Source organism: Elephas maximus, chromosome 5 (genome assembly GCF_024166365.1).
Source record: "Elephas maximus indicus isolate mEleMax1 chromosome 5, mEleMax1 primary haplotype, whole genome shotgun sequence".
NCBI lineage: Eukaryota > Metazoa > Chordata > Mammalia > Proboscidea > Elephantidae > Elephas > Elephas maximus.
This window is the reverse complement of record NC_064823.1, coordinates 105,806,098-105,833,296: the sequence shown is the minus strand read 5'-3', so window position 1 is coordinate 105,833,296 and position 27,199 is coordinate 105,806,098. Positions and strand designations below refer to the sequence as shown.

At 38.1% G+C, this 27,199-nt stretch overlaps 1 protein-coding gene across 9 annotated transcripts in view; it reads right to left on the bottom strand.

Annotated features, from left to right (window-relative positions):
* The window catches only part of CLOCK (clock circadian regulator), a 147,254-nt gene continuing 120,055 nt past the window's right edge, over positions 1 to 27,199 (bottom strand). For all 9 annotated transcript variants that reach the window (XM_049886890.1, XM_049886888.1, XM_049886889.1 and 6 more), the window contains 10 exons: positions 24,419 to 24,566; positions 23,754 to 23,829; positions 19,251 to 19,392; positions 18,157 to 18,257; positions 17,544 to 17,633; positions 14,057 to 14,209; positions 13,020 to 13,229; positions 12,067 to 12,272; positions 8,562 to 8,820; positions 1 to 5,647 (listed from right to left, as the gene is read on the bottom strand). In XM_049886890.1, the coding sequence (XP_049742847.1) occupies positions 5,468 to 5,647; positions 8,562 to 8,820; positions 12,067 to 12,272; positions 13,020 to 13,229; positions 14,057 to 14,209; positions 17,544 to 17,633; positions 18,157 to 18,257; positions 19,251 to 19,392; positions 23,754 to 23,829; positions 24,419 to 24,566 (1,565 nt within the window). In that variant the 3' untranslated portion in view covers positions 1 to 5,467. The remainder of the gene's footprint in view (positions 5,648 to 8,561; positions 8,821 to 12,066; positions 12,273 to 13,019; positions 13,230 to 14,056; positions 14,210 to 17,543; positions 17,634 to 18,156; positions 18,258 to 19,250; positions 19,393 to 23,753; positions 23,830 to 24,418; positions 24,567 to 27,199) is intronic.

Below are 27,199 nucleotides of genomic sequence, written 5' to 3'. Positions count from 1 at the left end.
AACCCAGAAAGCTGCTTTGAAAGCAACTGCTTCTTTAAACCACTCTGTATTCTTTCATAAATACTTACTATTTTGATTGTCACTTAATGCAGCACCTCAGTTTTTGCTGGTGGTGGTGATGGCCACTTAACAGTCGCTTCATGAAAGCAATCCTATTTCACTAAAGCGCATTTCCCTGGAAAACCCAGACAGCTTACAAAACATTGTTAAATACTCAAAACAGAACCTGCAAAGTATCGGTTTATTTAAGAAAAACAAGGAATGTAGTGTTAAAATTATGACATGGGGGATGAGGGGAAATATGCAAAACAGTCACATGGAAGGAAAGTTTTAATTTTTAAGTATCTTTGAGTCTGCTTAATTTCTTATGAGCTGTTTGACACTGCTTTAAATATCCTGAATTAAAACTACACCAACAAAACTCATCCCCAGTGTTTCCATAGGAGACATTAAAATAAGACCAAATTATACGATTTTTTTTCCCTTTAACCAAAGTAGTATTTTTTTTTAGAGTAGTATTTTTTTCAGTCCTTTTTGTGCAAAAATATTACAAAAGCAGTTCAAATGGAAACACTGAAATGACACACCAACATTTCAGGGCACATTTAAAATACTCAGAATAATTCTTGAGATTACCATATTCTAGAATACTACTATTGATCACTTTTAGGTTAGTTCTGTACATCCACTTGCACTGATGCAATTTTCCTAGACCACTGAAAATAAACAGGCTCACTGGTCTCTTTTGGTGTCCACACAATAGGCAAGGCAGGTTTACAATAGTGTCTAAATGGAACGAGGCATCTACAGTCTCCTGACTCCACCACATTCAAAACAAAAGTCAAAGTTCATTTGGCTACCTTGAAATCACTCCCATAAACCTACTATGGTTCACTGGATCTAAACATTTCTCAGAAATGTGTCATTTTATAAATTCACCTAAGTGATGATTTGGGGATCCTTTAGAAATAGTTAATGCCTAAGATAATAAACTTTACCAAAATGAGTAATTGCAATAAAGTGCTTTTTACATTTCAAAATGATGCTTTTAGATTGCGGTATGTTGTTTGAAAAGTGTGTGCTATTCCTCGTGTAAAGGATCCCCAGGCATGAGAGTTGCAACTTCTCACCTGTCTCATAAAGCAGCAGCACTATCTTTTGGTAGGCTGACAAGAGGCACATTACCCGTGCGGATGAAGCTACACTAGCGCTATGGCAAAAAAGGGGTAAATTAGAAAAGTGGGGGGATGTGGAAGGTTCCTAGTATACTCATAGTAATTATATACAAATATATTAAATATGCTATAAAAATAGTAGACTCTTTTCCTTTGCAATTACTTCAGAAGCTCCTTTTAGAATAATGCTCATCCAATCCATACAAACTTACAAGGTTCTCCTTCTCCATGCACTATTAAAAACAGCAAGTGCCCTTCTTTTTCCATCTTTTAAAAATTCCAATCTGCCTACTCCTGGCTAGACTCACTCAACAATATTAATATCCAGTGTTTATACCTTCCAACGTTGACTCCCGTGGGACTAAGAACAGGGTTGCAGATATTGGAAAGGTTACAGACTTGTATGAGTTTTACATATATGTTTATCAACAAATTGTTAATCACCAAAGAGATGCAGAGAAATGAAAAAGCAGAAATGAGCAATAGTAGGGTAAAATGCTGTCTGCATTCCACTTAGAAAAAGTTTGCCTCAGTGCAGCAAAAACATTGTAAAACATGTTGAATAATAACCCAGTCTAAAAGAATCTTCACCTGTCTGTATACAGGAAGAGAAACAGAGTTCTAATTTAAGTGCCCCTTTCTCACTAAGGCATCTTGAACAAGGGTTCATCTCCCTTCAACACAAAATGCCCGTTACAGGCTGGACTGCTTCAGTGCTCATAACTAACTTCAAGCAGACGGCTTTAAGGCAATGACCAACAACTAGAGCACTTCTGCAGAATCCAAATAACATTTTCAATATTCTGCACTGAGTATAACAATTCAAAATCACTGGCATCTTTTTATTTCTAGTTCATTGCTAAACCAGATTTAAATGATAAAGCAAAGCACAGGACTCGCAAAGTTACTCCATCAACTTAGGATGGAGTTCAGAGACGGAACTGTAGTATTTATTTACACACCCCTCCCCCCCACACACATTCACTTTTCCTCCAATATTTTCCATTCTAAAACTGGAGTACTTTTAAGTGTCTGGGTTCTCGTTTAATGCCACCTTCGGCAGCAATTTTCATTATTAATCCTTGTAGGCAGGTCTCTCTAATTGCTGAACAATTCTGAGTCACCGAGTGCCACAGAAGATGACTGAAGAGCAGCTAGTATCTTTCCTTACCTTCAACATTTTCTTGCATACCTCAAAAGTGCCACTCAAAATGTTTTTAAGAAAAACTGAATATTTGTGAGAATAAAGCAGAGGGACAAATACGACTTGTAAGTAGTTGAAAGGTGTTTTCATTTGGTATCTTCATGGTTTAGATTTAGGATTTTAACAACTCTGGCTACAGAAATAAATGAACAGACAACTGCTATCTTCACTTGAACGCTCAAGTCTTGATGCATGGGGGAGCTTTTCATCAGGGAACAGCTCTGCAGCTCATGTCCAAGAGGGAAACAGGCAGCAACTAGTGCTGCTCCTCCAACACGGGGTACTGACAGCAAAGGCAAAGCTGCTCCTTTAAATTCAGCCATTGTTAATGCTAGGCAGGAAAACAGGAGCCGTGAGGAAAAACAGGAGTTATAAAGGAAAATTCTAATTTTCCTTCCTAAATATTTTTGGGGATAGAAAATACTTGAAGAGACTGGGAAATGAGAAGGTGATTAAATAAACATAGTCTACAGATTCACCTTATGGCTTGTCTTATACTTTGCTTCTGTTAACCTAAGTACATAGTACTCACAGTTTACCATCTTTTTAAAAAATACGGTACTTAGACAACAAGCCTTAATATAACTGTTCTCCAGATCTTTTGTTAGCTAGATTAAAAAAAAAAAATTTTTTTTTTATCGCTAAATCTCGCCAATAAATAAAAGAGGCACAACTCAGATATAAATGCAATGGCATGATAAGGTCAAGAAAGGCAATTTGAGGAGGGGAGAAAATATGTTACCATATTCTACACCAATTTTGTCTGCATATATGTATGCTCAAATATGCACATATTCTCACAACTATTCTTGACATTCATGGGAATGTCAGAAATTTCTTCTGGATGACCATGTAGCTAGAAGAATTCCTTGGTATTTAATTTTTGATTGGTATCCTCATGCTTCTTTTATAGAAGGGTAGGTACCAGCTTTCTTTGGTTGTTTCATTTTCTTTTCAACATAAATGCTCTACGTTATGTGGCCAGGTATAGTTTTCTACAGAAAGACAAAGTATATACCTCAAGGATGACAGCAAGCTGAGGACAGGAAAGTCTTAACTGATTTAGAATTTCTCTGACCCCTTTATCTAGCAATTCTGCATTAGGTTATTTTCACTGCTCAAAACTATTAACAAACTCAACTCTGCTGTAGTTTAAAATATTTTCCTTTAAGGGTAATTCTGATTTACTATAGGTTGTTGTTCTCCTTTTCCTCAGTAATAGTTTTTTATAGTCTAATAAGATACCTTCCTTTGCTCTGTAGATGTGAATTTTATTATCAGTACCATAAAATCTATAAAATGGCATATGAAATCTTAGTTCATGTTCAGAAAGCATGTGAGTCACAACATTCCAGTGCTGTGATGGAAACAAAGCCAATTCCTACCCCTTTTTTTCTTTGTAGGAAAATCAAGTTTGTAGTGCACAAATCTTTATTAGCAATTCTTAAATGACTATTTAGCTTTAACTTTGATAGTAGGATGTCATCTTTTATTTCTAAATTATTCATACCTCCAGTCCAAAACACTCAGAGCAGTCTTCATAGGAACCTAGGAGAAAAACAATATTGACACCCACATGCTGTTAAAAATGTACTAAGATTTCAAAATTGCTACTGAAACCAGACAGTGAGTTGAAGATGGTGAATTATCACCTGAATTAAAATCAAGGCACTATGGGATTTTTTTTTTCCCCCTCAAATAACCCTGAATCATTTCTGACTAAAAGAAGCACTGAAATTGTGAAGGATAATAAAAAGATTCCAACATATCCTAAAGTTAAAATTCCCACCACTGAGAATGTTAAAAAGTGCCTAAAATATGTTTTCTGTGCAAATTTTACTCCTATAACTTAGACATTCTTGAAATTACTTTCAGGCCTGTTGAAAACCATTTACGCAAATATTTTCAACTATGAACTATATTAAAACGTGATCAAAAATTCCCAACCATCTAAAATAAAGCAGTGCAAATCCTATTTTCAAACATACATGATTGAAAAATAATGAAATGAGGGTATTTCTGACTAACTTGAAAATCCTGTTACATCAATAATTTAACCTGAAAAAAATCCACTCCCAGCAGCACATCATCACGCACTGAACCAACTGCGACATCACAGCTAAGGTAGGAAAGAGGACTTGTGCCCGGGGCGGGTTTACCAGTGAGCACAGTACACCAGCTTACAGGAAGCAGGGCACACATGGGCTTACTTGTGCTTACTCACTCATCTCTAGTGCACAATTTTACACGGGTTTTACCACATCTTTGATGCAGTGAAATTCTGCACTACAGATGAGTAAGTAAGCACAAGTAAGCCCGTGTGTACCCTGCTTATTGGGCAGTCTGTCTCTGCTTGTGCCCCGGAAAACTGAATAGAACGCTATCATGTTGTAAACAAAAGGGAAAACAGAGGGTGTATTATTTCACACATGGTGGCAGAATCTAATGAAATGTATTCATACCTACAAGAGATAATGCTTTCATGCAGCATACAACATGTTTTGCTTTCTCTCCTTTATCCAGACATTTACATAGTATTTTTACAGCATCTGTACAATAAAGAATTTGAACCCACACAACATTCTGAAAGTGACTACTATTCCATCATTATCTGAAAAGGGAGAGGGCTGGGGAGGTGTGTCTACTGAGTCTACTGGGCTGTCTTCATGGCATCATTGTAAGCAAACCCCTGACATGGCAGTGGTGTGTCCTCTGTAACACTTGGTAACAGGCACAGAACCACTCAAAGTTACTAACATTGTTAGTGCCTTTCTGATTCACTGGAGGTCATGTTTCATAGCTGAGCTTCTTAACATTTGGCAATATACTCTTTCCCATCGAAAAATATCTGGGCAATACAACACTGTCAGAGCTGGCGACATCCCTATGATCACCCCCTGCTGGCTGGTATTTAATGTACATCTGTAGCAGTAGGTAGCATTTTCCCTGCCAACTAATTCCAGGAACTAAAACATTTAATACTGCATCTCATGAAGCCACTGGAAATTTCCTCCTATCCTCAGGTATCTGAGCAACTTTTTATGGGCCAAACCCTTCCTCCCTTGATGTCAGAGAGGAGGCATGTGTGTTACTGTGGTTGAACCTTGGAAGGATCAGTCAAACTGTCAGTCCTGTGCCGACTAAGCTGCTGCTGTTGCTGAGACTGGTGTTGCTGGTGATGGGACTGAGGGAAAGTACTCTGTTGTAGTGGAAATGCAGCAGAGAGGATGAACTGAGTTGAAGGATTCCCATGGAGCAACCTAGAAGTCTAAAAAACAAATGGATTATGCAGCATCGCTTTACCCTCACTATACTGACTACATAAGATCTACTCAAGGTTTCCACTGTACACAGGACAAGGTCCTGAAGTTCCACACCACTGACATAATCCTTGCTTTCTCAGGTAAGAATCATATTTTGGAAAATTCTTATAAAACTTTCCCTCTTTCGGAAAGTATAACCTAAAAACCCACTGCCGTCGAGTCGATTCTGACTCATAGTGACCCTATAGGACAGAGTAGAACTGCCCCATAAAGTTTCCAAGGGGCCCTGGCGGATTTGAACTGCCGACCTTTTGGTTAGCAGCCGTAGCACTTAACCACTACGCCACCAGGGTTTCCTCTGAAAGTATACGTGACAAAATTTCCTATTTTAAGGAATCTGAGTTGGAGATTTTATGGTATAGAAAGCAATCTGTGGCAACAAACCACACATTCTTTTGGTTTATATTAAAGATCCAAATTTTAAACAGATAATAAGGTTTAGGCATAGCTGTGAAATATGAAACATGAGGGCAAATGGGCTTCTGCATACAGGCCCATTCGGCTGGTAAACGCAGCAGTGTAAGTCGTCCGCAAAATGGGTCCTGACTGCTGGCTTCCAACTTCTGGCTGCCCCGTCTGCTAGAGGTGTGACTCGGGCCAGCTATTTACTTCTCTGGGCCTTAGTTTACAGGGATAATAACAGTGTCTACCATACTGGGTTCTTATGAAGATTAAATGAGTTTAACCACAAAAACCTCTAAGAACAGTGCCAAGCACAGAATGCTAGCCTAATATTAGTTGTTAATATAATTGCTTAGAAGCACCAAAGATATGAGGACAGAGTTATTCTTAAGTCTTATATGTAACAGTGTGGTATAACAAAAGCAAAATAAAACAAAACAAAAAACACACAGTAAGAGGTAATAAGAGGCCCTGGATTTGAGTTTTACCCTGCCACTTATTACCTGTGTGACCTTGGGTAAGTTTCTTTTACCTAATTTCTACTCCGGCGTGCTGCTTATAAATCTATCGCTAGGACACAAAGGAAACCAGCTGAAAGAAAGTGAATTTTTCAGTGAAAGCCCTTTCCCACTACTGAAAATACAACTCGATGCAGGGTTTCCAATTTTAAAATGGAACTGTGGTGGGTGGTTTTTGCAAATGTGTGTGATGGGCACACACACACACAGGACAGATTCTTAAACCTTAGTGACCAGTAAGCTTTGACAAGGACCTCTCAAGAGTTTGCTGAGTTACTGAGTAGCTGAAGAATTCAGGGTATTTATGGTAGGATCTCCATGAGCCTTACTGGAGAACAACAGCAGTGCATTTTGGACATAGGTGTTATATAATTAACAAAGCCAAATTTTGTATTTGTCACCTACATATTAATGTATTTATGAAGGGTACTTACTGTCTATCTTGTTTATGGGTCCCATGTCTTTGGAATGCTTTTGTGGGAAAACTGGGGGAGGAGAAAATGTTCCTTCTTTTAAGGGCCTTTGTTCTCTGATATACTCAGAAGAAAGATAAGGTCTTAAGGCATGTCTTCTTTTCAAGCTTTTGCTTAATTCTTATTGAATATATTTTCTGCAGATAATAGCATACAGCTTACTATAAATTCTTATTCTTCACTTCTAATAATAGCTAACTCAGTTACTAATGACTGCAGTATAGGCCTAAGGTCTAAGGAACTGTATGACTTCCAGAGCTATGTAGGCAACTAACCCATTTTAGTTTTCCATTATCACCAAGGATTACATTTGAACCAGGACACTGAGGACGATAAATTAAGACTATATTTATGCCTGAGTATACAGTGTAATACTGGATCCTCTAATCATACTGTAGGTTGTATAACTCTGGCCTAGATGAGGTGGCCTCCAGCACAAGTTCAGGCTACCGTACATGCAGAACTGTTCCAGCTAGGCCAGAAGGATGAAGGGGGATTTCCTGATGTCACAATCTGATACTATTCAACCCCAGCAAGGAAACTGAGGTCTAGATATTTGTTCTTTTGATCTCTTTGCTGTGTACTGACTTTCTTCTATATCCTCTAGATAAGTAGAGCCTGTCTGATTCACTTATGTGATGTCTGTGTCTGTATTCTGCTTCATCTGAGCCTCTATGATATCTGTCAATACAGTGGTCATAAATGACAGCTAGCTACATGCTTTGTGCTATGTTCAATGATTTAATACATTCTTTTTACTCATGAGGTATAAACCATTATCATATATACACATACCATATATATATTCTATGTATATATCCCTCCATTTTATAGAAAAGGATATTGAAGTTTTACAAGTTTAAGTAACCTGCCAAAGGTCACACAATATGTGGTGCAGCTGTGACTCAATCTCAGAGCAGCCTGATGTTAGAGCCCAAGTTCTTACCGATGACTTATACTGCATGCTGCCTCCAGAGTCTCTCTCCTCTGATGTTAATTATAATTGCAAAATTATAATAAAATATAACCCAACAAAATAATTTAATATATATACTACTAAAAAACACTGTCTTGAGACCCCTACACTATAAAGGGTTGAATTTGATAGGCTGCTAGAAAGGAACAGTAAATAGAAAGGTGCCTTTACTTGAATCCTAGAAACTCTTTCTAGAAAGAGAAAACAGCCTCTAAGTAAAGTGCCCTGATGTAGGCAGGAAGGGGGCCACTTACTCTACCAAGCAGTTCAGATACTTGGGTATGTCCATGGCAGGGCTAAAAGTCTTCCAAAGACTGAACAAGGGGAGAAAAAATAGCTAGCTGGGGCAAGTTTTCCATCTTTGTAGAGATTCAAATTGTGGAATAAGCTTTTTATGGATTTTTCAGATCACTTACACAACTGTTCATTTAAATGTCTAATTATATAAAAGTAAATGGTGTTGGAACAGCTTCCCCCTGGGGCGCATTACCTGTAAAAACTGCTGTGGTGGTTGGGTCAGCTGAGTCTGAGATGGCTGCTGAACTGAAGTAAGCTGCTGCTCCTGGGAGCTCTGCTGTTGTGGCTGCTGCTGTGTCACTGACAGTGTCTGTGACTGTTGCTGCTGTGTGGCAAATGTAGGATAGGCAGTCACCACCTGACCCATAAGCATAGTGCTGGGTACCATGACTGCCCCACAAGCTACAGGAGCAGTCACTAATTTGGTCACAAGTTGCTGACCTTGAGAAAATCTGTTGGAGAAAAGAGAAGCAGAGTCAGAAACACAAGGTATACATTATAAAAGGAAGTGGGGTGAAAACTTGTCTAATTCCCATGATAGTGCCAGTTTTGTTTTTAAAAAGCTGTCATGTTCCTGTTTTGTTTCCTGTTATTAAAAATTTCTTTTGAGATACCACTTAAACAAAAAAATTTACATAGTAAAATTAACATGATAACGTGACAAAAATACAAACGTTTTTCTTTTTATAAAGTCACTAAGCACATGGGAGTCAGGTACCTGTGGCACATGGTTCATTTGCTAATCACGAATATGCTAATCACGAATAAACTTAAAATAATCGTAAGGAAATTTAAAACACTCTGTAGAAGAAAGTTACACTGAAAAATTGTTATCATGGATTGAATTGTGTCCCCCGCAAAATATGTGTCAATTTGGTTAGGGCATGATTCCCAGTATTGTGCGGCTGTCCTCCACTTTGTGATTGTAATTTTAAATTCAGAGGATCAGGATGGGATTGTAACACCACCCTTACTCAGGTTACCTCCCTGATCCAAGGTAAAGGGAGTTTCCCTGGTGTGTGGCCTGTACCACCTTTTATCTCTAAAGAGATAAAAGAAAGGGAAGCAAGCACAGAGTTGGGGACCTCATACCACCAAGAAAGCAGCATCAGGAGCAGAGCGCGTCCTTTGGACATGGGGTCCCTGCGCCTGAGAAACTCCTCTACCAGGGGAAGATTGAGGACAAGGACCCTCCTCCAGAGACGACAGAGAGAAAGCCTTCCCCTGGAGGTAATACCCTGAATTTGGACTTGTAACCTACTAGATGACTAAGACAATTGTATTTTATAAATATAATTCAAAACCAAATGTCATCCTAACAGTGAATAAAAGTACCTTCAATTTATAAATTTATCAATGCAGCAAAGTACCCACCATGTTAGAATTCACTCATTTTCCTTCCCCTCTCCCTCCCTCCATCTTTCCTTCCTTCTTTTTTAATAAAAAAGCGAGCAAAACATGATGCCTCTTTGGGCAACAAGATTATTTCTATTTGCTTTTTCTTCGAAAGGAAGTTAGTTTCTAACACTGGTCAGACAATGAGGAAACTGACAGGACCCTGCTATAGATGTAGCCTGACATAACTGCAATTACAAACTGTTTAAAGTACCTGGCAGTGTTAAATTTAGTACAGAGGCATACTTTATTATTTATACATTCCACAAGACATTTATTTTCAATCCTGAAAATACTGTATTTTACATACTTCAGAACCGAGTGCTTTATAATGGAAAAAAATTAAAACTGGAAACAACTGTTGCAGTTGTTAGCTGCTGTGGAGTTGGCCCTGACTCACGGTGACTCCAAACCACAACAGAACGAATTGCTGCTCGGTCCTGCGTCATCCCTACGATCAGCTGTGGATCAAGCGTTCTGATCCACAAGGTTTTCTCTGCCTTATTTTCGGAATTAGATTGCCAGGCCTTTCTTCTTAGTCTGTCTTAGTCTGAAGCTCTGCTGAAATGTATTTAGCATCACAGCAACATGCAAGCCTCTGTCGATGGGTGGTGGCTGTGCATGAGGTACACTGGCCAGGTCTCCTGAAAGCAAGGCAGGATCCCACCACTGAACCACCACTGCCCCCAAAGAAACACATAACATTTATAAAATGGCTTAGTTACAGAAATACTAATTTCTTCGTAAATTTAAAAGAAATTTGTATCTGAATTGCTCAGCTGCTCACTGACAAATGTGATAAGAATACTGCATCCATTTCAGGCAGCAAAACATATGCTTCAATCTAGTTTTGCTTACTCACACTTCTGTGGCTTTGTATATACTGCTCTCTGCCTGAACACCCACCCTCCCTTGACTCCCTGCCACATCCAAAGGCAAGCTCTTGAAGACTCAGGCCAGGTATCTCCTCCTTTACGATGCTTTCCTTGACCATATTCTCTCTTAATCTGCTTGCCTTGACCCATAAAACTGCTCACTTCCTCCTTTCTAAACACCTATTGAGTATTTATCACATCAAATAATATTTATTTGTTTACCTTTATATTGTTATATAGTTCTTGGGGCAAGAACTATGCCATACTCATCTAAGTAGGCTCTCAGATGTTTGCTGAAACGTTTTTTTCCCTCAAAGAAACAGGTTTACAAATAGCTGCAAAATCATACCCTCTAAAACGCACATCAATATTCTAGAGTGATGCATTTTTCTTCAGGTGTTACAACTAGCCTGCATTTCTATGGCACACGTTCACAGTGCTTCCTTTTAGAATGTTAGAAAAACTTCAGAGCGTTAAGAGTTGGAAGGTAGACTTTCTCGTTCTCCCTGCTCTCACTATCTCTGATCTGCTTCTTTAGTCTCTGGAAATTATTAAGAGGATTTTAATTTAAAATATTACATGTTCTAATACAACAGCAAAATTGCACTATAAAAGCAGCAACCTACTTGTAGTAAAATAAGTAAAAAATAAAACCACACCCAAAATAGGATACTTAAGACTACAGAAATTCTATAGCTGTTAAAAGACAGCTTTCCAACATACAAATGGTGTTTGTTTTCATAAAGTTTGTTTCTAGGTCAGCTATCTGGTCTTCCCACTAAAATAAGCTATAGAAGGCTGTGTTTCTAGAATGACTCACAAAAGCCTAGGAAAGTATATGTTTAAGCACTTGAGCTTTGAAGACCAGGTCTGAGCTCAGGGATCCTCCCCCACTCCCTGTAACTAGCTATATGCTCTTGACCAAATCACTAAAAACCACCATGCCTCTGTTTTCTCACATCTGAGAGATAAAAGAGGATCCTAACACATTTTTTGGGGGGGGGCAGGCAGGGGAAGATAAGAATTAAATGAGATAATGTACTTTGAGCACTTAGTACAGAACTTAATAAAAGATGAGCTACTTTTATTCTGTAACATAAACTGTGGTAGTACAACCCCTAATCAATGTTTCTATATGAAACCTCTCCAGCATCTGTGTTGAATAGATATAAGTTTCACAATGAGACAGAGCTGTCATAAAACTCTTTTAACAGTGTACTGAAGAATCTGGATTCTACAATATTTAGCAGCATATTTTTGGATGGGAAACAAAATTTTTGGTTATCCTTTTATTATAAAACCTTTAAACAATGGATACATTCTGGGTTTTTATTTCAAATTTAAGAACACTGGTTGTAGTGAGCAACAAACTAAAACCATTTTTTAATCCATCAGTCTATGACTTTGAAAATGACCAACGACAACTACCTTATCTGTCTGTCCTGAGTGAAAGTAGTTGCCGCAGCGCTCTGAGTACTGTTCTGTGGCACACTAGATGGGATCTGGACGACGCTCCCTGCTGCCGGCTGAGAAATCACCATAGTGTTATACAGGGGGGCTGTGAGAGCGCTCTGTGTCTGACTGGGGACAGGTGTTTGCTGATTGCGCCCACTCAGTACATTTTGTTGACTTTGCTAGAAAAGAAAAGATTTTATAGATAGATTAACTGACAAAAATGTAAGCAGAAAGCATAACTTCTACTCTTCACTGCTCTAATAATAGCTGACATGACAGAGAAAGAAGTGGCAGCATTTACTCTGGGAGAAATCTAGCCACAGAGGAATGACCTGTAGTTACCGAGAATGAAACAGACTTGAATACCCTGCTGGAAGGTAATCTATGACTTTAGAAAAAGCATAATTTAACAGGAAGATAGAAAACATACATGAAAAATTTGTTAAATGCCAGGAGTGCGTGACCAAGTCATTATTAGACATTGTATACCTCATGTAAAGCCTTGGGATTTACAGTCACAGTTGTACACCAATTACTGAAACATTCAGGAACACTGGTTAAAACATCACCGCCCCAACAGTCTACTCTGCACATGTGGTGACATGTTTCCTGGTCTGCCTCTCTGCAAGTCAAACCTTTTTAACATATAAAAGTAGGCTGTAAGTTACATGGACCTGGTATAATTTAGCCTAGACCTGTTAAACCAGTTGCAACATTTTTTAAATGTCAAAATGTTGGAAACATTTGACATTCAACACAAACATAATTTTTTGAAAAAATATTTTAATGATCATTCTCAATACTGTACTTGCTAACTGCTATTAAAATTTAAAATATGGTATTTTCCAAGATAGAGCTTTGTTTTAGCAATGATACACATTTTAATCACTGAACTCTTCATAACCCATTATACCTGATAACATTACCTGAGTAGATGTACTTTGTAAAGCCTGCTGTTGTATCATGTGCTGAGTTGTACCAATATGTCCAGTATTCAGTCCACTTTGTATCTGGTTAGTAGGAACAACCTGACCTTGCATATTTATAGGTGCGAGTTGCTGGATGTTAGATGAATTTCCAGAAGAAAGTTGAACAGAGCCAAAATTCAATCCAGGGGCAGACTGTTGTAAAAACATCTTTTAAAATAAAGATTACATTAAAATGAGTTTTGTAAATTAATTATTGAATAAAATGTGAAACTTCATTCTTCTAGTGATTCTTAACCCTACTGTGTTTCAAATTATTAGAAAACATGTTACAAATTTCAAAATGTTTGAGCATTTTACATTTTGGGGATTGTTACATCAGCTAGCATTACCCTAACTCAGTGCTACTCAAAGGTCTGTGGACTAGCAGCATAGATTATCATTTATAATTTATGGTATTAGGTAGAAGTAGTTTTTATTTACCAAAGTCCTAGTCTCAAGATGTAATTTTATACTGGCCCTGTTAGTTGACCAGGTAATACTAATATGGCACATATCTACTATGTCCTGGTGTTTTATTTTAAAACTATTGCTGATGACTGATTTATAAATTCTGTGGTTAAGAGCTCGGCTGCTAACCAAAAGGTTAGCAGTTCAAATCCACCAGCTGGTCCTCGGAAACCCTATAGGGCAGTTATACTCTGTCCTACAGGGCTGCTATGATTCGCGGTATCAACTTGATGGCAATAGGTATCTAAATGTACCTAGAAGTTTATATAAAATACAGTTTTTATATTTTGGATTTAAACTTACTAAAAACTCAACTGCTAAAAGATGATTCCATTAGGCTAGAGAAACAAGGATGTTGATGGAAATACCCTTATGAGCAATTATCTTTAAAGACTACACGAAATCACACTGAATAGGTAACCAATTAATATTACTGAGCTGTCAAATAAGAAAAGTCAATTTTCCCAAGAAACCAAAATATGGATGCAAGATTTTAACTGTTGTATTCAAATATAAGAATAACTTACCTGCAGCCCCTGGCCATGAACCATCTGAAGTTGTTCTTGAATTTTTCTTAGTTCTTCCTGTTGTCGATGGATATTTGCCTCTATCATCCGTGTTCGTTGCTCCAGTTGGTCTTTCAGATGCTGCATGGCTCCTAACTGAGCTGAAAACTGAAACTGAAGTACCATGCATGGAAAAAGTAAAGCATAGTTTATAATTTCTTATAATTGTACAATGTGGAAAGTAAGCAGTATATCCTGAGTTAAGAATGTTATGCGAAGTATCAGTGTATTACCTCTCGGCTGGATTCTCAAATCCAGAAATCTTTGCTCTGCTTTTGTGATAGTGGAGCTAGACCCTGTCAATATTTGTCCTTGCCAACGATCACAAATTAAACCCTATCAGTGGAGGGTACCTGAAGGATAGTGCAACAGGAAGGGGCTTTCCTTCCCGGTTCTGGCGCTTTTCCTTCTTACTCTTCCAGCACGGCTGCCAGCAGGCAGTTTCCCAGCGAGTCTCATCAGCACCCCAGTAGGTGGCTTTCCAGCAAATTTCACTGGCATCCTAGTGGGCAGCTTCCAAGTCCTGCTGCACGCCAGTGGGTAGCTTCCTAGCCAATTTGGCCAGCACTCTAGCAGGTGGTTTCCTGCTCTGCAGCCCTTGCCTGTGGTACCTCAGTATAACTTCTGTCATCGGGTGGAGGGCAAGGCAGGTTTTAGAGGCCGGAGAACTTTCCAAGTTTGTTCCTTTCTTAGATACTTTCTTTCTGCCTTATAGTGGCTGTCTCTATATCTACTATTCCTATATTCTTTAGAGTTCTCTTTATTCTTCTTAGTAGTTAATCCCTACTACCAGTCAATAATTTTCTGTATTATCCCTATTCAAATTTCTGGTGTGGCTTCTGGCTTTTGACTCCTAAGTGGATCTTGACTGATACAAGTATACACTGGAGTCAGAAGATACAAGCTCACATTGTGGCTCTACCACGCAACTGGAACAAGTCATTTAACTTCTCTCAGCCTCAGTTTATCTGTACAATGGGGATAATAAAAGCACCAACTTCATGGGGTTGCCTAAGTATTAAATAAGTTAATGTATTAGGCTGAACCATTTCAAATTGCTGATAATTGACATTTTTTTACCTAAGTTACCAGCAGTTTCATATGGTTCAGCTACATAATATAAAACAAAGTTTGACATTCTCATTATTAATTTTTATTAAAAATTCAGTGAAAACAGTACCTTGTCATATAAAGCATACGAAATCTATCCCAATTAGCTGCTCTTTTACTCATTATCCTTTATTTTATGTGGAGGCAATGGATCACATGTGGTGGATACGGAGGAAGAAAAAAAACAGCTTCTCCAGTAGCTTCGCTTATACTCTTTAACAAATGAAGTATCCAGCACCTAGAATTAGCTGCATCAAATTCTAACATCCCTAGAATGTCCTCTGTGTGCACATCATAGCAGTACCCAAGGTGACCAAAAAGAGATAACCAACCATGACATTTTCACCTAAAACTGTTCTCAGACAAGTACAGAACAAATATTTGTAAGGACTAAGCAATTACGAATGAATGAATGCACAAATGGATGAAACATAAGTTATTCTGCTTCCAGTGTTTATAACCATTACCCATTTTTTTTTGTTTAATCTGAGTTATAAGCAGCTCCTACTTTCTACTGCTTGTAATTTAGCTACATTTGATGATTCACATCTTTAGTCTATACAGGCTCATTTAATATATTTCCGTAAATATTCAATCATAAGTACATAGGATAAAGTGTAAGAGCAGAGAGTCTCACTTTAGTGGAAATCTGTCTTAATCTTAAAATAGTCTCCTACAAAGAGAAGACTTCAAAAGTGAGAAATGCTTACCAAAAACTTTTTTACTCTGTCATCTAAAGTTTGTATTCCGGACACTGAATATTACTTTTTAAGGCATACACCTCTGGCTTCTGAAGTTGACAGTAACTATACTGTATCATATACAGGACTACACCACAAGTTTAAGAAAAGATTACATATTTATACCTCAATTCCCTCATGCCTTTATTTTATTTATATAATAAAAATGTATATTTACGTTGTTTAAATTTATTTTTATTGTAACTAAAGTTAAATTGTACCTTTGGATAAAAATGATACTGTCACAATTTATAAGGGATATAAAGGATTTCTATGAAGTACAAATAAGAAAACAGAAACAAACACAGATGCAGGATAACAGGAAATAAAGCCACAGAACCAAGAAGCAAAGCAGTTTGGCTTAATCACTGAACAAGATGTGAGATTTGAATATTCACTAACATTTTTGACATAGTAGATGTGATTTAATTCTCTTTTAAAATGAAATATTGAAATACACCTTTAAAATGTTAAGAAATGTTTATTCAGTATGCTGAGATCAATGAATTAATGATACTGAAAGAATGCCTATATATTTACATAAAAATCCTGTTGACACTTCAATAAACAGGATTTGAGGACTTAATACTGATAAAAATGGTAGCAACTAAATATAACATTTAATAAAACAGTGCTATTATAATGCTGTTACATGACAGTATACTATAGAAATCAAGATTAGGAATTTTAGGTAATTTATACCATCATCAACATATTTACCTATTGTTAATTATCATTATCTAAAATAAAAAAAAAGATACTGCTAAATCAAGGTGTATTTAATGCCAAACAAAGCAATCAGAAAATTTTATACCATCCTTACTACTACTCAGCAGTATTTTTAATGTGTTTGAGGCATTAAATGAGTTCACAGTCATAAATTACAAACTGGGAAACTACAATCAAAAGTAACTTAGTGTCGCTTTTGTAATACCTCTCCTTTGTCTTCCTGATTTTTATATTCAGGCCTCCTTCAGGACTTAGGCCAGGCAACAGTTCTTCTGGAAAAGTCTTCACTTCCTCAGGCTGTATTAAGGGTCCATGTCATGTATTCACGTATCAGCCTATATGACTCTAGCCTGCACTATGAAAGTTATCTAGGTGCCCTCCAGATGTAATAAAGTCTTCTAGTATGGATATTACATCTTACTCATCTTTGCACTGTCAACACCTGTAACATCTGACACATACAAGGAACTCAATAAATGTCCTATATATGAACAAGGGAATGAAGAATATGTGAATGAAGTTACTCAAATCTTCTAATATCCATTAGAAGAACAAAACGAACAATTATATTTCACCTTTAGTGTCTTTAGGTCTATAGCATTTCTCAATGGGAAGTGTTGTAGTATACCAAGCAGGACAATTCTTTGTTGTACAAGACAGTCCTGCACACTGGAGGACATTTAGCAACCCTAGCCCCTGCCAGTGGCACCCCACAATCATGATAATAAATAATGTCCCCAGATATTCTAAATGCCCCCAGCTGAGACTCACCACTTCTAAAACTATATTTTAAAGAAATTTATATTAGCTTAAAAGCAATTTATCATCTTACAATACCCAATTCAAACAAACAAACAATCAAAAAATACCTGGGACATGCCTTGTGGAACTGGTAAATTTGCAGCTTGAGACATCACTGGCTGTGTTAATGACTGACCAACACACTGGGAATTTATGGACTAGAAACAAAATAAATAACACTGGAATGATGATTGTTCCCGTATGTGAGCACTTCCACCAGAAATATCAACATGATACTTTTATGACTGAACTTTCAATCTGTCTCATACTTTTATTAGGTGAGCACAGGTATGTCTCCACCTCTATATGGGAAAGACCTGTTTCTTATTTATATTTTTATCTTCCAAGGCACTCACCACAGTACCTTACATGGGCTCCTCAATAAAAGTTGGCTGGACTTAACTGAAGGTGGCTGGCATTTGAATTCAGATATAAAAAGCTTCTAAATTATCACCTTTTCACAGTTGAAGAAAAAATTAACATTTTACCTGAAAAATAGCTAAAAGGACTGTTATCTGTGACAACAATTTCACAAAAAAAAGGGAGATCTTGAGTAAATGTTATATATCAACAACCATTCTGATCTTTATACAAAGGGACAATGAATAAATGGAATTCTGTAGATGATTTTTTTCCCTATTAGTAAATCTTTATTCAGAAGGAGGTTAACTAAAGAGTTACCTGACTACTAAATGATGACCTCCTTTGTGCCATCTTCTCATGAGCTGTTAAGTGCTGTCTGGGAGGAGTGCTCGTATCTGTTTGGATCTTTGTTGGTGTTGCTAGGTCAAAAAAAAAACAGAACAGCATAAAGTGCTTTAGAAAATGCAATTTTGAAAAATTAATTTCAAAATGCATGAGTAAAAAATGGTTGAGTTCTTTTTCTTAACCATTCAATAAAAGTGAAGTCCACTACAACAAGATGATTCATTTCAATTTATTTATATATATTATTGTGGTGAAAGTATACACAACAAAACATTCTCCACTTCAATAACTTCTACGTTTATAATTCAGTGCAACTGATTACATTCTTCAGCTTCTGTCTTTTTTAAGGTCAAAGAAAATATTTGAAATAGGAAAACTTTAAAAATGACTGCTAATTTAATGACAATTATGAAGGTTTCCATAAAAATGAAACACTATAAAACTTTCAAAAAAGCAAACTGGTTTAAAAGAACACTCACTGGCTTTAGAAGCAAAGAAGGAGTAAATGGTTTGACTTCCTTTTTGAGGGATGATTAAAACCAAACTACCAACACTGTTTTGCTGTTGTGTGGTGTCCTGTTGATTCTGATTCACAGTGATCCTCTATGACAGAGTAGAACTGCCCCATAGGGTTTCCTAGGCTGTAATCTTTATGGGAGCAAATCTTTTCTCCTGCAGAGCTGCTGATGGGTTCGAACCACTGACCTTTTTGGTTAGCAGCGCTTAACTACTTCACCACCAGGGCTCTTTCAGAATCACCCTGAACAAGCTGGCAGTGGTAGGATTTGAACCCATGTTCCTGAAGAGACTGGGGCCTTAATCCAGTGCCTGGGACTACTTGGCCCTGGTACCAACTTACTACCTATATATTTTATAGGCCACTTGATAAACTTAATTCTTTGCTAAATGTTAGCACTATGCCTCCTTCTCACTTGAAAGGTTAATACATTTAAAAAATGTAAACATAATTTTAAAGAAGCACTTGATGAAAAATGCTGATACCAGTTAACACAAACAATTTACAAGTGCTCTTTAAAGGAAGTCTGCTTTCAAGTGAGGGTACTCACAGGAAGGGTCAGAAACTGCTGTGTGAGATGATTTTCTTGAACTCCTGGAGGAAGCAGAAGGGGTTGGGCTGTGATCAAACCTTTCCAATGCTTCCTTGAGACTGACTGTGTTTATACGATTATCAGACCCAGAATCTTGGCTCTAAGGAGACAGAGTAAGATAAATGTTTTCTTGTGGTTCAGTTCAGAGATTCAAATTAGCAATATTGCTTGCTTTAAAAAAAAGAAAAAAACTTTTTACCCATAACAAGGCAAAGGTACCTGTGCATATGCAAGGTAAAGAATTGAAAATTTATTTTTTATAGCTAGAAAGTTTGCCTTCTTTCTCTATTTGAAGAAACAACAAAACAGAAATGATGCTTTAGTTTATGTGCAAGGTATTGTAAGCATATTTGGAACATCAGCGCCGACTGCCCACAATCTTCTCCTTTACTCCAACTTCAAGCTTTCTCCAAAACTTCAATATCCATATGGATGACTCATTCAACATCCTACACTCTCCAACAACCTTTTTCTTCCACTTTACCTGTAGTTCAATCTCTTCACCTGCGTCAGACACTGTAACACTCCAATAGTACAAATTAAAATCCCACTTTAAACCATGGAGTCATCACCATGAGTCAGAATTTACTCCATGGCAACAGGTTTACTTATGGTCTCTGGGTGGCGCAAGTGGTTTGCACTTGACTACAAATCTAAAGGTTGGTGGATCAAACCCGGCCAGCAGCACCACATGAGAAAGGTCTGGCAAACTACTTCCATAAAGATTACAGCCAAGAAAACCCTAGAGAGCAGTTCTATGTTAACACATGGGGTCACCATGAGTCAGAATCAACTAGATGGCAGCAAGTTTTTAAAAATTTTTTTAAACCATACTCTCCTATCCTTCTAGCTCACTTGCTTACGAAGTGAGAAACAATTATAGGCAACCTAAAATGGACACTCGATACAGCAGCAATACTGTTAAGTTTTTCTGCTGGGCTCACTTTCCCAGTCTTCATAATAATTCTATACCTGGTCCACCTGTGTCTCCATCTCTCTCAGTTGACAGCCTTACCTTAGGCTTACAGATAACACTTTGCCACCACCAAATGAATAAGGAAGCCCAAAGAAGAACTGATGCCTTTGAATTGTGGTGTTGGCGAAGAATACTGAATACACCACGGACTGCGAGAAGAACAAACGTATCTGTATTACAAGAAGTACAGCCAGAATACTCCTTAGAAACAAGGGTGGCAAGACTTCATCTCACATACTTTGGACATGTTATCCTGGACATGTTATCAGGAGGGACCAGTCCCCGGAGAAGGACGTCATGCTTGGTAAAGTGGAGGGTCACTGAAAAAGAGGATGACCCTCAACGAGATGGGCTGACACAGTGGCTGCCAACAATGGGCTCAAGCATAACAATTGTGAGAATGGCAAAAAACCAGGCAGTGTCCATTCTGTTGTATGTAGGGGTTGCTATGAGTCGGAACTGACCCAACAGCACCTAACAACAACAAATATATAATCCTATTTTCTAATATAGCAGGTATACTAATACATCCATCTTTTGTTTTCCTTCCCACTGTAATAGAGCAAATATTCTCTTAAAGGCCCTGTACATGCAGCAGTGAATAAGAAAGAAACAATGTCTCTGTTTTTATTTGAGAGAAGCTTATATAAAAGGAGAACAATAAAGAATGTATAAAAAAGCCCATTGCCTCATAGGGTTTCCAAGGCTGTAATCTTTACAGAAGGAGACTGCCACATCTTTCTCTCGCAGAGCAGCTGGTGGGTTCAAACCACCAACCGTTCGGTTAGGAGCAGAGCACATAACCACTATGCACCAGGACTCCTTAATATGTATACATACATACATAGATATGTGTTTATACATATATACACATACACATAAATGAACAATATGATTTCAAAGTTACTCATGCTATGAAGGCGGGAAGAGGGTGATGCGGCAGAATGCCTTACTCACTGACGAGCACTGTAAGCTCCCACTACTACATCTACCTACCAGTATCCATACTCACACACTCTACCTTTCTTCATGTTACTGTAGATCAGGGGGGGTCAGCAAACTTTTTCTGTAAAGGGCCAGATAATTAATATTTTTGGTTTTGTGGGCTACACAGTCTCTGTAACAAGTATTCAACTCGTTATATAGCTCAAAAGCAGCCATAGGCAATATATAATACAGTTGAGTGTGGCTGTGTGCCAATAAAACTTTATTTTGTGGACACGTAGGTTTGAATTTGATATAATTTTCATGTGTCACACACCATTATTCTTCTTTTATCTATCACCATTTAAAAGTATAAAAATCACTTGTAGCTTATAGGTGTTACAAAACCAGATTTAGCCTGTAGATCATAGTTTGCCAACCCCCTACTATAGATGAGGAGCCCTGGTGGTACAGTGGTTAAGAGCCTGGCTGCTAATCAAAAGGTTAGCAGTTCAAATCCACCAGCCACTCCTTGGAAATCCTACGGAGCAGCTCTACTCTGTCCTACAGGGTCACTGTGAGTTGAAATCGACTCAAAGATAAAGAGTTTCTTTTTTTTTGTACTATAGATGAATAATCTGTCCTCCTAGCTAACACAATCCTTTCACTTGTGGACTAAATCCCATCTTCTCTTACCTACTTAAGAACACTGCCCTAGAATTTCTGATCCCTGTCTCTCCTATCATCAATTTTTGTTTTCATCAGACCATTCTCAACAGTACACAAAAATGCTATTATTTCTCCCATCTTTGGAAAAAAAAGAAAAACCAACTTCCTTTAAGCCCATTTTCTCTTCCTACTTTTGCCCTACTTTTCTCCTCTCTGTAGCAAAACTCCTTACCCACTGTCTCCAGTTTCTCTTCTCCCAGAAAATTCTCTATTACACCCAGTCTACTCAGGCTTTCTCCCATAATACCACACCACCAAATCTGCAATTACTGAACACCAATGAGATACTTGTTATTAAACTCAACATTAAATTCTCACTCCTCATTTAATTGAGCCCATCTCAGCTGATTCTGCCAAAGCCGATCACTTATTCACTGCTATATTCTCAATATCCAGAGTTATGCCTGTCACATAGAAGGTGCTAAATAATATCTTCCATATTATCCCCCAGCATGCTAGCTATTTAACTTGTTTATTTTCTGCAGGTTAAAAATACTGCTCATGGTAGGCAACTTTAATATGGTTCACAATGACCCCTGCTTCCTGGTATTCATGCCATTGTATAAAATCTTTCCTTAAGTGTAGGCCAGACCCAGTGACTTGCTTCTAACAAATAAAATAGGTTAAGTGATGGGATATCACTTCCATGACTGTTGCTGTGAGCTGCCATTGAGTTGGCCCCAACTCATGGTGACTCCATGCACAATGGAAAAAACTGTTGTCCGGTCCTATACCATCACCACGATCAGATGGGGGATCAGACTCTTACGATCAACAGGATTTCCACTGGCTGATTTTTAGAAGTAGATCGCCAGGCCTTTCTTCCTAGTCCATCTTGGTCTGGAAACTCCACTGGAACCTGTTCAGCATCATTGCAATACACGAGCCTCCAATGACAGATGGGTGGTGGCTGCACATGAAGTGCACTGGCCAGGAACTGAACCTGGGTCTACCACATGGAAGGTAAGAATTCTACCACTAAACCACCACTGTCCCCACAATCACTGCCATGATTAGGTTACAAAATACTGTGACTTCCATCTTGGTATTTTCTCTCCATGGATCTTCCTGCATGCTTGCTCTAATGGAGAGGGCCACCTTTCAAGGAAGTGAGGGCAACCTCTAGCCATCAGCCAAGAAGGAACCAAGGGCCTCTGTTCAACTGTCCATGAGGAAATGAATTCTGTCAACACTCACTGAATGAGCCTGGAAATACATTCTGCCCCAGTTGAACCTTGAGATGACTGTGGCCCCAGCCAACATCTTGATTACAGCCTCACAATAAACTCTGAAGTAGAAGGCCTAGCTAAACCATGCTTAGATTCCTGACTCAAAGGAACTGCAGAATAAATATGTATTGTTTTATGTCACTAAGTTTTGGAGTGCTGAGTCACGCAGCAATAAATAATTAATATGCTCCACTTCTACCCATAATGAAATGAGACACCAGAGTTCAAATCCTGACTATAACTTTCCAGCCATGTATCTTTAGAAAAGTTTTGTTGGTTTGTGTGTTTGTTTTATCTCTTGAAGCCTCAGTTTCAATAATTTTAAAATGGGAATACTATCTACCAGAAAAGTATGTCTGAGGAGTAAATGATATTTTGTAATTCATACAAAGAACCTAGCCAGAGCCTAACACAATCAATAAATTGTACTTTTAATCAGAGATCACATGTGACTTTCACCTAATTATCACTAAATGGCAGGCCTTTCAAAACCTTTTGAGAATCCCATGAGCTTTTTAAAAGTTAAACTTAAATAGCAAAGCATAATATCTTTGTCATAAGGGAAGAAATTAAATGATTTTTTAAAAACTGTAAGAAGCCTACTTTGTCAGCAGCTGTCTCAGGAAGAGATTCTTCGATGCCAAGTTCTCGCCGTCTTTCAGCCCTAACTTCTGCATAACTAAAAAAAAAAAAAAATTAGTATTTAAAATGGTCATGCATTTAAAATACTACACAGAGTTTCAAGCGTTCAGTTTGCTATACACAGTCCCAGATATGTCTCAATTATTCATTACTAATGCTAGACTATTTTCTATGCTCTATGCAAATCTAAAACATATCTACGGTGTACTGTCTTAATTCATTTTGCATTTCTGTAGGTATATTAAAGTTGTAGATGCTACTGCAAATGTTCCATAAAACAGTACTTAAATTAAGAAGAACTAAGTAAAGGGACATATGCTTATCTGCCCCGGCTTTTTTTCTTTTTTTTAAATAATGATTGACTTTGGTACATAAATCAGTTACATTTCTGCTCTAAAATACAAAATTTATGTCAAGAATTATACATGCTATATAATACCTCCATTGCATTTCTACATAATACCTATTCAGTAAATTTAATAGTATATAGAAAGGATGCATTAAAAGATGAAAAAAATCACTTGGTACTTCATTAACTAAAAAAAAAAATTAGGCCTAAAAGTAACACCCCCCAAATCATTGTAAAATGTTACAGTAATTCACAAATTCTCTACAAGGATTATTACCTTACTACAGTGTGAGTACAAACAATGAACTCTGGCCTTGAATTCCACTGATGATAAGTGATATAATAATGAGTTTGAAGCCAAATCCACTGTTGCCCTTTGGTCAGGAACCTATAATAACATGATTTGCCTTTCCCATATTGCATTACTAAGAAGAAAAGAGAAACATATTTTTCTTTGAATCATATTATTAGTTATTAAGAATCTATTTCTAACCTAAGACAATCATTTACATTTGAAGTTACATATACAATTATTTTATGGCTTTTCAAAAATATAGACATTAATTATAAAAATGTGCTATATTTGTATAGTTTAAGGACCCAAGCAATTAAGAGATTTTCCACCAAAATGCCCAACTCAATGACCATTTCTTGCTATATACAAGTAAAGCAAGAGAAAGCCAAGCTTACGTACTTTTCATACACAATAAACTTCCAAATATTCAAGAATAAATTATTCACCTTGTTAACTTCCTCCTGCCCAGATATGCTCAGGGTAATGTAGCAATAAGTAATCACACCAGGATTTCAACCTGCCCAACCCCCCTCCCCATAGGTAAGGCATTGTTGAGACATTTAATTCTAAACCTCAACTAACCCACATCAGAATCGTTTGTTTAGTGTAGTATTTTCAAAAGAATGCTCAGTAGATTATAAATTCTGAAGTCTTTTAACAGATGTTAAGCAAAAAATGAGTTCTGTGGTTAAAGTAATTTGGGAAGCTTTTTGTTTAAATACATTTCTTAAGTCTTCTCAAAACCTTGCATATGCTAATGTATGCCAAGATTCTCCACGAGAGAGATTAGGAAGTGTTTCACAGACTTCGTTGACCGTAAAACCCTTTTTTAATGGACTGACATTAAGTGGAACACACCTTAGAATATATTGTTCTAGAAATCCCTCTCTCCTTCTTTATTAATGAGGACATTAAATGGCTTGTCCAGAATTACACAGCTAGTTAACAGAAGTATTTATCAGGTCTTTTCACTAAGCCTTGGTGCCTACTATTTGCATCACTTGAATGTCTTCTCTTCAGGTGAAACGAGTTTACTCTTAAAATTTTCCATATACAGGCAGTCCCTGGGTTACAAACGCCCAGCTTATGTATAACCTGTAGTTACAAACCAAATCTGTAAAGCCTATTATATTAAAAATTTGAGGTACATACAATGGTTCAAATAACAAACAGGTGCTACTTGTGGTGCACATCAGAACATTCTTATGCTAAAGATGTCTTGGTTATCAAGTGCTGCTGTAACAGAAATACAAGTGGATGGCTTTAACAAACAAATTTATTCTCTTGTGGTTCAGGAGGCTAGAAGTCCAAATTCAAGGTGCTAGCTTTAGGGGAATCCTTTCTCTCTGTAGGCTCTGGGGGAAGGTCTTGGTCTCCTTTCAACATCTGCGGGCCCAGCTTTCCTTGGAAATGTCTATGCGTCTTGGCATCAATCTTCCTTGTGGGTCTAGGAGGTTCTCAATGCAGGGACCCTGGGTCCAAAGGATATGCTCTGCTCCAGGCTCTTCTTGGTGGTAGTAGGTTCCTCTCTCTCTGCTCACTTCTCTCTCCTTTTATCTCTTGAAAGACAAAAGATGATGCAGGCCACATCCCAGAGAAACTCCCCTTACATCAGATCAGGGCTGTAACCTGAGTAAGGGTTGTTGCATGCCACCCTAATCCCCTTACAACTGACTGGCTGATCACATCAGACCACATCATGAAGGATGACTACGTCCTTACATAACTGCTAGATTACTGAGAATCATGGCCCAGCCAAGTTAACACATATTTTGGGAGGATAGAACTCAAGCCATGACATTCTACCTTTGGCCCCTCAAAATTCATGTCCTTGCCACATACAAAACATATTCACCCCAGTATCAACTCAAAAATCTTAAATCAACTCCAAGTCCAAATTCCATTCTGGTGCAAAATTCCTCTTCATCTGCGAACCTGTAAAATCTAGAATACAAGTTATCTGCTTCCAAAATCCAATGGTAGAACAGGTACAAGATATACATTTCCATCACAAATGGGAGAAATTGGAGTGAAAGAAGGGAAAACAAGTACTAAGCAAGTCAAAATGTCAGAACAATTTACATTAGCTCTCAAGGCTTAAAAATAAGCCTTTGCTCTCTGAGACCACTGAGGCAGTGACCATGCTCTCCAGAGTCTGGGTGTTGGCCATGCTCTCTGGATTCTGAGTGGAGGCCCTTTAGCCCTGAACTTCAGCCCCACCTTCCAGGCCCAGTGGGATGGCAACTCTACTCGCTCGACTTTAAGCGGCCCCATTCTCCTAGTCCAACTGAGTGGTGACTCCACCCCCTCAGCCCCAGCAGACACCGTTCTTCTGTGCCTTGGGCACGGCAGCTCCACTCACTCAGTTTTCGGCAGGGTATCTGGCTCCATCCTTTTGGCACTTGTTACAGCAGCCCCACACTCTGGATCCAAGTTGGTCAAAGTCTGAATCTTTGAAACCTAGGAGGCTCTGGCCCCAACCATTGAAACCTCAGAGTTCACGGTCCCACCTTTTGAAGCCCCAGTAGTCATGCTCCTACCCTTTGAGACCAAAGCAAATCTGCTTCCCATGCTTCTTGTCTCTTTAGCTTCTGCTTCCTGGTTCTTTGGCCTCTAGGTCGCTCAGGCCTCTTGGGCCGGCCTGGCCTCTGCTCTGCTTGGACAAGTGTTACAAAGCCCTTTAGCTCTACCAGTAAGTGCCTGGAGGCACCCCACTCCGCCCATAAGCCTTGGCTCAAAGGCGCTTAGCTCTTTCGCTCCATG